The sequence below is a fragment of the Drosophila hydei genome, unplaced genomic scaffold, assembly GCF_003285905.1.
Source record: "Drosophila hydei strain 15085-1641.00,03,60 unplaced genomic scaffold, DhydRS2 tig00000060-arrow-pilon, whole genome shotgun sequence".
Taxonomy (NCBI): Eukaryota; Metazoa; Arthropoda; class Insecta; order Diptera; family Drosophilidae; genus Drosophila; species Drosophila hydei.
In genome coordinates this window covers 8,923,042-8,937,871 of record NW_022045656.1, presented here as the reverse complement: position 1 = coordinate 8,937,871, position 14,830 = coordinate 8,923,042, and the positions used below count along the sequence as shown (strand labels likewise).

General features: G+C 38.1%; 1 protein-coding gene across 3 annotated transcripts in view; it reads right to left on the bottom strand.

The window, feature by feature from the left end:
• Positions 1-14,830, bottom strand: part of LOC111602548 (cilia- and flagella-associated protein 91) — a 47,402-nt gene that overhangs the window by 23,707 nt on the left and 8,865 nt on the right. Inside the window, exon 1 of one of the 3 annotated variants that reach the window (XM_023319701.2) lies at positions 9,586-9,772. The exons of 1 other annotated variant lie outside the window; for it this stretch is intronic. Coding sequence is in view for 1 of the 2 variants with exons in the window: in XM_023319700.2 (XP_023175468.2) it covers positions 10,833-10,957 (125 nt within the window). In the remaining variant the exon portion in view is untranslated. Of the gene's footprint in view, positions 1-9,585; positions 9,773-10,797; positions 10,958-14,830 lie in introns of those variants that run through there. One more of the 3 variants, XM_023319700.2, reaches the window with a different exon arrangement.

Below are 14,830 nucleotides of genomic sequence, written 5' to 3'. Positions count from 1 at the left end.
ACAAAAGAATTTCTAATAATTGAATTTTGTTGGAAATTATTTGAAAAATATTGCCTTTTAAATATGAATCTTTAACTTTTAACTAACGTGACGTTATTTTATGAAGAATTGTTTACCGAATACCATTTGTTGTTCAGTTCCAAGCTCAAAGATAAGTTTTTTTAAGAGGAATCTCAAGCCATATTGTTTACTTCTAAACAACATTTCAATTAGTTAAATGTCTTCAATTAATATGAGCATTTTCCTAGCCACTTCAAAGGAAATTCCTGCACCAAGTTCTTTCCAATCAAGGCAGCTAAGTCTGATTCGCAAGAAACTGAAAATCTGCCACTAAATCCTTGGCATAAATCACTGTCTAAGCATAACCATAAACATAGTCATGTTTGCCCTTCGCCTATCTCGTGCTCAGTTTCTGTTTATATTTTCATGAATTGTTATGCGCTTCCTGCTGTTTGTTGCCTCAAGAATTTGTAGTTACAAAAGTAAAACTGACACAGAAAAAATAAATATAATAAACCAAATAACTTGAAGTAGTGCTGAGCTGCCCGGGCTCAGCGTTCAAGTTTATGGACAGCGGCATGCGCCAAATTTGTGGCCTAAATGCTGGGTGAATAAACTCAGATGCGGAGACTTTCAAGTAAATATAATGTGGATACCCTGTACTCAGACTACAAGTTGTGTCAGGAACCAATTTTATTTAGAGTTAAGTTATGAACTTAGTCGAGGTTTCTAGCATAGCTCAACTAGCTGCATTGCAGCTTTTCTTAGAGCAGTGATTGCTATATATATTTCGATACTAAATTGAAGCTCTAAGCACTCAGCATACCCTGTGCTTACTCTGCTTGAGGGGTATGCGAGCAAACACACAAAATATGTGCAAAGCATTTGCTTTGGCTTGCCTTGGGCCATTTGGCATTACTGAGCCGGCTCATTTAAAAAACGAATAATAAAAAGGGATTTACAGTTATGGGCGCAAACATGCCGTAAAGCAAATAAATGGCAGCAAGAGAAAAGCCAAGAGAATTTGCCAAGCACCTGGAAAATAGTTGGGCGAGAACAGACGCTGAGGCAGCGGCAGCGGCAGCGGCAGCAGGCGCAGCAATGTGCGCTAGAATTGCTCAAGCAGGTGTTGGTAGGTGCGTGACCCTGACTAATAGCAACGACACTTCAAATCCAATTAAAGTAAAAGCAATTTGCTAACCACATGAAAACTGCAGCGACAAGAGCTCGTTTGTTTTGAAGCGATTGGGAAATACGAACGCCTCGAAAGCTCTATTTAATTAGACACTTGGCGGCTAACAGGGCAGCAGGACAACAGGATAACAGAATAAACTTGTCGAGGGTGCAGTTGACAAAGGCCGCAAGCGGGGCGCAATGTCGCATTGTTGCATTGTCTATGTGAAGGAGCCGTTGACGGCAGTTGTTGCATTGTCAGGACATCCAACAATGACGACATTGACTGATGGGAATGTGGATCCGGATGGATGGGCTTAGAGAATGACACAGGCGAAGGCGGTAAATAGCAAACGGCATAGGGAATGCCCCTAATCAAAGAAAAAAGGGTATTTCATTTGCGGCGTGTGCCAAATTTTGTTGCCTTCCTTTTATTGAGTTTATTTGAATTGCCGCCTTATCGAAATGGGGCCGAGCCGTTCGAGCATTATCCACGCTTGCATCTACGTCACTGCACATTAAAATTGCAAGCAACATGGCCGAGTAGGCGGTTGGGCTGGCTGACTGGCTGGCTGGCTGCTTGGGTCCTTCAGCGTGCGACACACGCCGACAAGGGCCACATAAGTACGTAAGACTTTCAATCAAAGTGCATTGAAACGGAAATTCTGCGCTGCAGCGCAGAAAGGAAGGAAATACATGCTCGAGGGAATGGCTGACAGAATGACTCACTGACTGACTGCTGGCTTGATGGACTCGCTGATAGCCTGATGGACTAGACAAGCAGTCGTCTTGCCTTGCCAGCAAACTAACTGTATCGAATAACATTCAATGCAATGCCTCGAGAGCTACTTAAAGGCAGTTTATAGTTGCCTGCTACTTGCCACGTTTCAGTAATGCCCTGTAGTTATGTATATGAAAGGGTATATTGGCTTGTAAAAGCTATAGCTGCAAAAAAGCTTAGTTTTCCAGGCCAAACTTTGGCAGCTTTATGTCGTTATATTCTGATCAGCTTAGCTTCTAAAAAGGGTTACATATTTTAATCATTTGATGTCTTTATAAAATTATATTTTAATTAATTGAATCAATTATTTGATATGTCATATGATAGACAATTTACTGGGCGATTCACTCGCTCAAAGAAACACTTTATAGGGTATCCCTTGGCGGAGCCCACTCTTTTCGCCTATATGCCATTGCTGCTGTTGTGGCAGAAACTGTTGATGCGACGCTTATAACAAGGCTCCTCATCTGGTCTGGACTTTGCTTCTGATTTTGCATACTTTGAACTTTGCCAATATATTGAAGCATTAAAGTTGCTCCATTGTTGTGTCGAGTCAAGCAAGGCTGGCGTAGCATTATAATGAAATATCAAAGTGCCAGCAGCAAAATCATCGATGTTAGCTAAGCGGATTTCGATGGCAGTAAGCAGTATTCAAATATGGTCTCGATGTTTATAAAATGCAATTGAGTCGAAAGATAAGCAAGCTGTTTGGCTGCTCAGACCAGAGCAGAATACTCCTAATATCCTGATGATAAGTGAATTGTCTAAATTCTTTTAACATCTCTTACAGCTGGGCGCTTGGCGAAATTATTTAGATACACAATCAATGCCACATCAAAACAAATCGTGAAACCAAAAACAAATAATTCACGCATCGATAAATTTGAAATTTCGTTTTCAATTTCCTGGCTGACTGAATTAATGCGGCGCTGTCGTTGTGGCTGAATATCAAAGCTCACGGCTCACGGCTCACGGGCACTCTCCATGCCATTTGTCTGCCCGAAAGGAATCCATTTAGGGAGCTCCAGTAATGACCGAAAATCCGTAACAGAAATAAATTTGATTTTATTGACAGTGAGTCAGCCGCAACGCATTCACAATGCCAGACAATGGGCCAGCCAAGGAAATTACATTTAGGCCTCCATTGTTGAATGAATTATGATGTGCCGCAAATGAAGGGGTTTGCCTCCAACTCCGATTTGGTATCTTGGACACCTGCGCCGTGCGCCAGTTCGTCAGCGAGGCATATAAATCTTGAAGCCTCGATTAGGGCTCGTTAAAGGTTTACGTGCTCCATGCTCCGTGTTCCGTGTACATTGTTTATTAAATATTAAGGTAATTTGTAGATTTACACGATTTCCGGCCAAAGTGGGTCATATTTATGGGCATAGCTGAAATAATTCCACACCAAACCCTGCATTCGTGCGCCGCAGCATTTGACTAATTTATTTGCCTCGCGTTTCAATATTTAATTGAATACGCTGTCGCAGCATAGATAAACGGCCATCGTCGCCACTGTGTGTCCTCTGGCCTCTGTCCTGTATCCTGGGTCAAGAGCATGCGGCAGAGCCAGTCTGGGCACTTGAACAATGGAACTTCGTGGCAGACGACCCATGACATTTCTTGTTTTATTAATAGCTCTACACAATTAAGTAAACAACCAGATTGCTATCCTCTAACTACAAACTATGTAGTCAAAGTTTCATTACATGCATGAGAATAGGAATTAAGTTATTCAAGCAGTCAGATATGAACTATTTTAGCTGGCAAAGCTTTTGTTGCTATCTGATACACTTCATGAATTCAGCTATAAATATGCAGCTCTCTCTCTAATTATTGATGGACTATTTAAGAGTTGTTTTTACTTGGAATTAACAATCAACCTCATCTACATATCGTGCTGGCAGCAAAAAACTAGCTCACTCATCAACCTAATTTTCTATCGACTTCTGGCCTCGCTCTCTCACCTGGCCAAACTTTCGTAGCTCTGACTAACTCCAACTTCAATGAGTTACGCAACTCAAATAGCAAAGCAACCCATACCTGAGCTCACTTTGAGTGTGCTTTGCTCTTCTGCTGGCCATTCCAATATAACTTTTGCCTTAATTGTCACAGCTTGAAATCGAATAGTTCAACTTTTGCTTGTGAACTAATTAGATTGGGAAACGTGTTGGGTGCAGCTGTTGGCCATATGATATTAAACAATCTATTAATTCAACTATAATTAATTAATTTTCATGTGCCAGAATGTAGAATATAGAATATATATTTATATATCAGGTTCTTCTTAGTTAGTTCAAATGTATGCATTCTGATACAGAGAACACAGACGATGCGAATTAAATATCTATAAACTATACTAAGCACATCTCATTGAAATCTAAACTGAAGCCCGAATAGTTCTGTCACGTTAGACTTTCAATATATTTCAAGCTTACAATTTGCAAATATATTCAAGTTTACAAAAATATTCAAGGTGCACAAGCAAAAACTGTTTTTTTTTTTTTCGAATATATTTTAGACTCTGTAAGACGCCGTAAGACATTTAAGTAAGCTTTTCTTTGATGGTATCTGAAAGTACTAAAGTATCTAAAGTACAACTGCTTTATAAATTTTTAAGCAATCTTTTGAACTGCGAAATATTCTATGCTGAAAGAGACAAGCCAAATGAGAGGCATAAGTTGCAGTGAGAGAGGCGAAGAGAAGGCGAGAGAGAAGGACATTTCTGCAGCAAATTCATTGAAGCAGACTATTCTGGTTTCAGTTACTACTTCTGCGGGTCTTCATTTCTAAAACTCATTAAATATAGCTGAACTGTCCAAAAATACATGAAACACTAAAAGGACAATTTCTAAAATAAAAATATAAATAAATAAAACAAAAATAAAAATAAAATAAAAACAAAATTAAATAAAATAAAAATAAAACAAATAAAAATATATTAAGCTTTCATATGTTATATTTCTAAAATAAAAATATAAATAAATAAAACAAAAATAAAAATAAAATAAAAACAAAATTAAATAAAATAAAAATAAAATAAATAAAAATATATTAAACTTTCAGTTATTATATAAATATAAAATAAACAATTTTCAGCTTGTTTTTATTAAAGACCTACAAATGATTATTGACTTAAAAACACTAAGATACAGTTATGAAAACCATAACATTATTAACTGCAATACAGTTACTTCTTCTTCTTAAATAACTAGTTCAAGTTAGTTGCAATTTTATTTACTTCGCGCACAACTTTGGAAGTATGTCGAGGTAAGCTCAGCCCATTCTTTATTGTAAGATTAACACCTGTCGTAACTGTCTAATAAATGCAATTATCAAAATTAGACTTGCCGATGAAAACTTTTAAATTTTGGTAGTTCGTGCACGAAAGTGAACTCACCTTCAAGGTATATAAATGCACTGTTCAAGTTACTCGCAACTTGACTACAATGACCCACAATGCGCTATATAACGACTTGAAGAGACTATAATGCACATCGCACACACACTTTGGCAAGCGTTCATAAAGTTTACTGGGCTTGCGCCTCAGCAGGCAGCCAAGTTACTTGGGCACTTTGATGTGCAACCGCGAGCCATGACAAGGCCAACTGCGAGCGAAGCTAAGGGGTGGAGAGGAGGATACTCAAAAGCCGCTGTGTGGGCGACGGGACAGGCAGCTAACCGTTAGATATGCAAAGTCAAACACACCTATGTAAGCGGCCAGAGGCGCTCTGTTCGCTTGGGCTCAACTTGTTGGCACACACGACGTATGCGCAATGTATGCACTGCTGTTTGACTGCGATTGCAGAACAGGGGCAATTTCGTAGGATGATTGACTAAATGAATGGACGTACGGACGGACGGACATAGGGTTGCAAAAAGGTGAGTCGCTCAACTGTTTACTCTCGCCGTTATTATGACTGTATAATGCCCTAAGTACAGGTGTGAGTGCGTGCTATTGCGTGGGTGTGTGTGTGTGTGCGTGTGAAAAATGGCTAACCACAAGTTATTTTGTGTTGACAACTGTGTGGCATTAGCGTTTGGCATGATTTGACAGCCTTGTTTGGAATTTTTTGCTGTTTATTGATTTGAAACAAAATACATGCGTTCGGGCTGGATTTGCGTGGCAGACAAACCACAAGCGTAATATGCACATAAGTATGCAATATATTATACAAAAACCCACACACACATGTGTTTGTCACTGATCAATGTGAGCAAAAATTGTGCATTTTGTTGGAATTATACGTTTCAAATTGAATTATATCAAACCGAATGCCCAGCAGAAGTCAAAGCCACAGTCAGAGGCAAAGTTTTAGTCCGCATCATTGAATGCGACAGACACGTAGCCAATTTGTTATCTGTCTCTGCGTGTGGCCATATATACATACGTATGTGTATGTGTGTGTGTGGGGGCCAATTTAAAGGCTTCTGCTTACTGCTTGACATTTGTATATGCACAAACACACAGCCAATTTGAAATACAGTCTGAACAGTGTGAGGACAATGTTGCTCTGTGTGTTGTGCTCTTTGTGTGCCTGAATGATTTCTTTTGTGGCATTGATAACTCCATGTGGCAGCGGGCGGAAGCTGTTTGTGTGTTACATATTCAAAATTCTTTAACTGTAGCTTTGGCTTACGTTGCCAACGTAGTGCGCCACAAGCGTTTAGGGGATTTTTAGCAAATTAAAGTCGTGTACAGCTGCAGGGCTAACAGAACTTTGACAAGGGCTTTTTTGTAAATATCATCGGCGGTCGTGTGACAGGATAAGTCAGCGACTGGTTTTTTTTTTATATATTTCGCCCAACACGCAGTCTGAGCGCTGCGCATGTCAAAGACCACTTCAGTGGCTTATGTCAATGCGGTTGCTGTGTCATCGAAGCTAGTCAGAATTTCAAAACGGAACTCCTAACATTTGTATTCAATTGAAACAACAATATATATGATGTAACTTTTAAGTTGACAACATGTTTAGGGGCTTTGCGAGTAGTGAAGATATGTGCAGGTCATGCTTAGAGATAAAAGAGTTTTACAGTATGAGTTCAGAGAGGTGAAGAAGTACAAATGAATAGAGCGTATGAAATATGTGCAGATAAAGCCTCAATTCGAAAGAGAGCTGCTTAGCTGAGACATACCAGCTAGAGTAAGAGAGGAACAGAGATGGCAAGATACTGTAAGAGTAAGAGACTTCTTCAGTAAATTCTGCTTCTGCAGGTCATTCAAAACTATTGTCTGAGTATTCATTAGTAAATCTCCTCAAATTCAGTTAGTCTAACATTTATAATCAATTGAACAACAACAAATATGATGTAACTATTTTAAGTTGACTACAAAATTGAGCTCTTATATGAGTTCATAAAGGTGAAAAGATATAAATGGCTAGAGTATATAGAGTAGCTACAGCTAAAGCCTCGTGGTGAAGAGAGATTATATTTATAATTCCATTCAGCACATATTCACAGCTAGTCCCTGGCTGGCTGTCACAGGCGTACATTAGCACATACCTATGTTGACCCTAACGGCATTTTAACAACTCACTTAGCGAGCACATTAAGAACTAAAACTTGCTGCTGCAGCAATGCCAACGCCCCCAGCAGCAGCAGCAGCAGCTGTATCTTAGGGTGTCTTACGCAATAACAAAGGCAATTTAGAGCGAAGGCTATAAACATTTTTGGCAAACCGCAAATGCAACACGCCCCCAAGCAGCGGCAAGTGTGTTTGAGACGCGGCCACGTGCAGCGCATAAACAGCGTTTAGCCTTGTATTCCCCCCACAACATAAGACAATTATTCGCGTATGACATGTAAGTCGTATATTTTTATATTTCGCACGCCCTCGCCCTCCATGCGTATTGGTAATTTTCATTTGCCATCCATCATTTGTTAATATTATTTTTAATTTAAAAAATATTTAAATTTTTGCGTATAATTCATAAATGCTTTTCTTATTGCCTTCAGCAAATTATGCGCTAAATTGTAGTTGGCGATGATTGATGGGTAAGCCAAAGGAAATGCTGCTCCATGGAACGTTGTGGCATGTTTACTTTGGGCCGAGCGCACGTAAAGCAAGTCATAAAAATATTTCAACGAAAGAATGAAAAGGGAGCGAAAAAAAATGGAGAGGAAAAACAGAGAACTAACAAAACGTTGTAGGTCATGTGTCATTTTCAGAGTTCTCAGTTCCGTTCGGTGCTCACGTTGCATGCTGCTTGCTTATTTGTTTCCACTTTGTTGGGAGCCAGCGGAAACTTTAACAAACATTTTGCAACAAACATTTTTGGTGTCGTGGCAGCCAGCGGCTAAAATTGAATATTCAATTTTTGCTTTGTCTCTTTTGGTATTTTGTGGATGCGACAGGACGAGCTGAGCTGAATACGTGGCAAATTGTTTATGAATTTTAGCGGCATACGGTAGAAGTGGGTTGGGACTTAGAGTGAGAGTGGGCGTAGGAACTGAAGGAATTTGTAGGCGCAGATAACTTTCATAACAAAATATGCAAATTTCATAAAACAATGTTAGAAATAAATACAAGCTGTATAAAATTAGATATTAATTATTTAGATATATTTATTTTATGTTTTGGGTGTCTCGAATACTGCAGCTTATAAAATTGTATGAAAATATAAGAATAACAATCAAAGCAGATTTTATATTTCAGGGAAAACCTTTTTGACTTAACAAAACTAAAGAGAAACCCAATTAATATGCAAGTAAAAAACTCAACTGGAAAGTTATTTCGAGTACGAAATTTGGCATAAGATTTGGGCAGAAATTTCTATAATACTAAAGGGTCGACCCCAAGTGTCATAAAGATGCCCTTTTGCTTACACAGCTTGCCCTTGCGTGGGACACGAGTTAATTAAACTACGCGCTTCGTCGTGCTCTAAAAGGCCGCAGCCTTTTTTTAAAATAAAAATCCATAACAAAATGTCAACACTCAATCATTAAGGAGCCAACATCAAATTGAGCTGCTACAAAAAGTGTGGCGCGGAAATAGGTCAGCCAGCTTTAGCAGAGGACAGACAAATATGGTTGGGCTGGAGTAAAGTTAACAAAAGTAGAACTTCTAATTGGCAGCGTCTATCGATATTGTGGATATACAATGGAATCAAATCAAATATGCGAGCCTGTTAACGGTCGAAAGCACCAATTTTGAAGCTGTTTAGATGCAAATGGCTGCGATAAGGAGTCGAGCGGAAACCGAACTATGGCCAAAGCCCCAACAACACACCACAAGCCAACCAATTGAAAGACAGGAAAGAAAAATTATTGCAAAACCCGAGCCAGATTTTATGTTATTTTTATGTCGAACTGAGCTGAATGAAGCGGACGCAGAGCAGTGCGCTGGCGGCACACACACCACACCACACACACACAGGCACACTCAGTTTTTATTTATTCATGGGCACACTGGCTTGTACGTCAGCGCCCACCAGGGCACAGCTAGGATAACTCAACTGGGCGTACAATTTAATAAAAAAAATGTATATATTTTTATTTGTGTATATCACAATAAAATGAGGCAATTTTGAATGTGCAGGCAAAAACCGTATATTTAAAAAAAAAGTAATAAATTTTAAAATGATTATTGAATAGTCAATTTTATTGTAAGACTTAAGCGTAGGTCGTACCTCGTCCAATTGTTGGCTTTGCTGCTGTTGGCTTGACTGCAGCACTAAAGTATGCTACACTTTTTGAATTTCAAAATATGCTGAGAGTCGCGCGCACTTTCGCTTTTTAGCTGCTGAACTGAACCTATCGAACCGAACACCTCGCTTGATTTGTGAAACTGGCCTCGTTTGTTCCATGGGTTTGGTTAAAAAGCGTCTCTGTTCGCACAGCTCGAACATTCGGGCGCCCGAATGTGTGGCTAAACGAGTGATGTTTTGGCCACTGTTAACTTGAAACGCCCTGGAATCGAAACACTTTCCACCCCTTGTGTGTGTGTGCGTGTGGACCAACTAAAAAAGTAGGTCTACCACGGCAGGCGAATTGAGTGAAGCAGGCTTCTCTCACCTTGGCTGGATTCCTAACCCGCCGCAATGTGGCTCAAGTTGTGTGCTTCACTCCAAAGCTTTGCTCAGAGCTTTTCGTTTAAAAATTTCCCAGTATTTTTATGAAGGTACATTTTAAGCTCTAAATACCTGTTATTTAAAATAAGCTGAATATAATGCCAATATTTACCTGCAAATAAGAAAGTTAAAATAAAATTAGTTGCGAAACTGACACCAAGCGAAATCTATATTGAAACTAAAATACACACATTGAAACACATGAACAACAACTGCGTATAGAAGGGAAATGCGCAGCGCGTACAAACAGAGAGAGAGAGTGAAAAAAGTTGTTACAGCTTAAAAGCTTTGTCGAGCTTTTTGTTAGCGTTGCCAGCTGTCATTTGAAATATTTTTAAATACTTAGTTGAGAAAGACCGTTAGAAAAACATGCCAATTGTATTATTAAAACAAAAAAGCATATTTTATTTCAAAGTGTTTTCAAAATATCAAAATACTGAATACATAACGAAACGTGCATATTTAAAGGAGATATTGTTAAACTACTTAATTGGTAAACACTTGTTAACAGCGCTTTTTAACATTTTACAACACTGAGTATATATTCAAATAGAGCAACAACACACAAAATATATTAAGACGTGCTCTCTAGGCCAATTATATTTAGATATATATTTATATAGGTTGCTAGGCTGCTTTGTTTGTTTGTTTATTGTTGTTGTTTTTGTGTGTGTGCGTGTGTGTGGGAGGCAAGCAATTTAACAGCAACAACAAAAACAACAACAACAATAACAACAAATTACCCAGCTATCAAACACACACACACCAGTTGATAGTATTGTTGTTGTGGTAAATTTGAGTGCTGGCTAAAACGAATTAACATCGAATTTAAAATCGAGATCCAAGTTTTTCAAAGGATTTCGACGGAATTTCTTGCTGCCATGATGATGATGGTGATGTGGTATTAGTATCTCCACCTCCGGCTCTTCATCTGCAGTATTATCGATTCAGATTTGGTTATAACAATTTGAATTGAATTGTTCGTTTCGATTGTTTATATAAAAAAAGGAAACACAAAGACAAATACAGAGAGAAAAAGCCATTAAAAACAATATCGTGTTTAAATATATATATATATATTTTATATATATCGATATGATCTGTGTGAAATGCAAGCGCAACGATTACAATATCAAAGTGGAACGTATGAAATTTATGATCAAAATGAATCGAACAAAGTGAAAGTAAAGTCAAAGTAACACACAAAGTCACACACACGCACTCACATTCTCGCGGCCATTTACACTCACTTAATATGTAATACACTGCGTATGCGTAATATTCGCGACTCAATTTCCCGTCAACACGCAGCAGCTTATTAGCATTGATTAGAGCCACGCAACTTTGTAGCATGCGCGATCCACAGCGCCCACAGCCCTCAGCCCATCAAAGTTCCAAATGCCTAAATAATATCCGCAAGACTTCGCGGCATAAAAGTCCTTAATCATATGAAGCCCTATAAAAGAAGCCATTCACAAGACAATAGATGCACACAAAATGTGGTCTGCCATATACCCTGTAGTTGTAAAATAAATACAATAAACATATACATCTACTTAAATAGATTCTAACTGAAAAAGGCATTGAATCTCCATCAATTTGGCTGACTAGAATTACGCTTAAAAGTAACAATACAGAGGTATATTTGTCCTTGTACAACCGCATTTTAATATACCCAATTACACTCTCAAGTGCAGGGTATTTACTATGCATAAGGCCGAAAAGGATTTCCATACGCAACCAAAAACTTTTTGAGTGCGACGCGCTACACAAAAAGAAAAATAATAATAATAATAATAATAGAACCGAGATAATAAAACGAAACTACGAAACTCTTGAAGTCAGTGCTGAGTGCGAGCCCTCCAAAAGTTATACAATACTCCCAGTTATGGCAGTTGTTCAAGTGCAGTTGGCAAATGCTGAAGTCAGTCCTTAAGCTGGGCTCAAGCACTCGCTAGCATTTGACTGCCACCTGAGTGCATGGATATGTTTATGAAGGTCTCGAAGTTGGCTAACAATGAAAGCCCTAAAGTCAAACTGCATTGAATGTGACTTGATAAAATTTTGAGAGAGTTGGGCATATATTTGTTTATATTTAATTGTTGTTTTAAGGAAGAGAAAACTATTTGTGAATCATGTAATTTTTACAGCTGTGAAAAATTAAAGAAGAAATTTGATTTTTAAATAGGAAAAAATTTGTAAAATAAAGAAAAGTAACATAAAAATAAACATAAACTTTTTAAATCTGTTTAAGGAATAAAGATTTAGACCAACAAGACTCTCAGCTCTGGCATTAAATTCAAATTCATAACAAAAACTGTTTTGTTCTGTCTATGAAGTATATATATTTATGAATAATTTGCAATAAAACAAGTTAAGCCATTAGTTAATTATGATAATATTTCTTTTTGACTTTATCCATATCATTTCTTAGAACTTAGTCAAAGTTAACATTAAATTTGCGCACAGACTTGCTCGAAATGAATTCAAGCCGCAAAAACATTTCTGGCATGGAACAGCATTCGATAGCTCTAATTGAATAAAACAGTTGAAATTAGATTCAGGCTTATTGCTAATTTATATGACAATGCTCAGCTGCTAAAATGTTGAATATCTGTGGCTCATTGGCATGCAGCGCCTGTAAGAAGACGGCTAAAAAACTTGGCAGAAGCTCAGGCAATGCCAAGGTAAGGGAATGCACACACCTACACACACACAAAACTGAGTGAAACAGAGAGAGAGATAGAAGTAGAGTGAGGGCGCACATACACATGCGCGTGCTAAGCAAAGTCTAGCAGAAGTTAGACGTCTGTCAGACGCTGCTGTCTTTGGGTTTCGCCTGCCTCAACTTGTTTGCCAGGCTCTCGGCAACGAGTTGCCGCCTGCCTGGCTAAACTTTTAATCAGCATGAAAAAGTTACGTCCTGCTCGCGCAATTATTGCCAAATTTGAGCGCCAACAAAAACATAATCAAGTTAATTGCATAAAGAATGCTATGCAAAGGCTTTCAAGAGCAGCAGCGCCGAGCAAAAGCAAAACAAAAGCGAAACAAAACAAAAACAAAAAGAATAAGCGGCGCCAAGTTTATTGTGCTGCCGTCGCGCAAACAACTATATATATGTATATATATAGCTATGTGCATATATGTACGTATTCACTTGTGTATTACTGTGTGTTGACGCTTTATGCTGCCAACTAATATGGCTTATTGTTGCTGGTGTTACTTGGCTTGTTGTAATACAATCAATTTCCGCTTTTGTTTGTCAAGAAAAGTTGCCAACGAGAAAATGTTGTGTTTCGACTTTTTTGTCGCTTCTCGTTTCTCGTTTCACTTATATTTTTTTTATTGTCGGTCGTATTTTTATGAAGCGGAAGCAACAGCTCAGCTGCCAGTGCTGTTCAAACATGACGTATACGTAATATGCTCCGCGGCAACAAACAATTTATATTGATTGGCTGACATTGGTGCGGATGTTGGACGTTAGGATGTTAAGTACACACTTTTTAATTAAATTTTCTCCATATAATGCGCAATATCCATTATCATCTTTGTGTTGCGCAATATATGGCAAATTTATTGGCCTGAGTGCTGCGAGGCATTTGTCTATAGAATGGAGCATCGTTTGAGATATGCGGCATTGGCTTTGTGCAATTAGCTTTTGTATTATGTGTGCTTGATTAAGGCAACAAGAGTATGCTTTGCGCAACAAACAACCAAACACACACGCACACATACTCATTCACATACATATTCAAGTAGGTCGACATAAATTTGATAGCACTCAAGACTTTGTCTTTGTTTTTGTTTGCTGCGTGCCGTAACCGAAAAAGAAAAGTTCGACCGAATAAATTATGCATTTATCATTATTAGGAGAGAAAAAGAAAGCCTTGGCCTATTTATATTACTTTATTTTTAGAAGTTGACTGATATGAAAGCAGAAGTAATCCCAAGTGTTTTTCTTTTTTCACAATTCTACAAAGAGTTCGAGTCAATTAAAGGGATTTCAGCTAGATGATTAATGTCTTTACGGTTTTATTTATTCAGCATTTGTGACGCAAAGCAAATCTCTTAGAAAAGTTTTTTTTCCAGACCAATGACTTGACAAGAAAACAGATAAGAGTGAAACGCAAAAATGTATCTAGGAAAATAAATTTAAATTTTATTGCCAACGTTTTGCTGCAGTTGTTAAAGCATTTACGATTGCGATAGACCAGAAATTCATAAGCCATTAGACAGCGGAAAAGAGTCGATGGGAAAAATATTTTCAGGCCATCACATAATAAATAATCACAGGCAATTATTAAGAGCTTGATAAATTTGTAAAATACGAATATAGCTATGGATATGGCTGACATTGCTGATGTTTATTAATACAGGCGGCAAGTGACAAATGCCTAAAATGCCACACAAACTCAGCAAAAAAGTAAGGAGGAAAGCAAAGAAAAAAATACTTCGACTTGGCTGATTGACATCATAAATAATATTGGGCATATCGCAAGGCTTCATAATAAATTCATAACCGCCAGTCGGCAAATGGCAGACATTTTTATTGATGGCGAAGTTTTGTCTTTCAATTTCAATCTTATGTGCAGGGGGCAGCAGAACAGCGAAGTTAAATTTGGCGGAGCAAAAAATGTGGAAAAGATGAAGAAACGTTTGTGAAAAATGTGGGTTAGCCTTCCGTTAGCTCCGTTCTTTAATTTAATTGCACAACTTTTATTATTGGAAATGCTTTACAAGCTTGCTCAGTTGCCTGCATAATTGCTGGAGGTTATTTGCTTGGTTGGACAGCATTTGGTTGAGT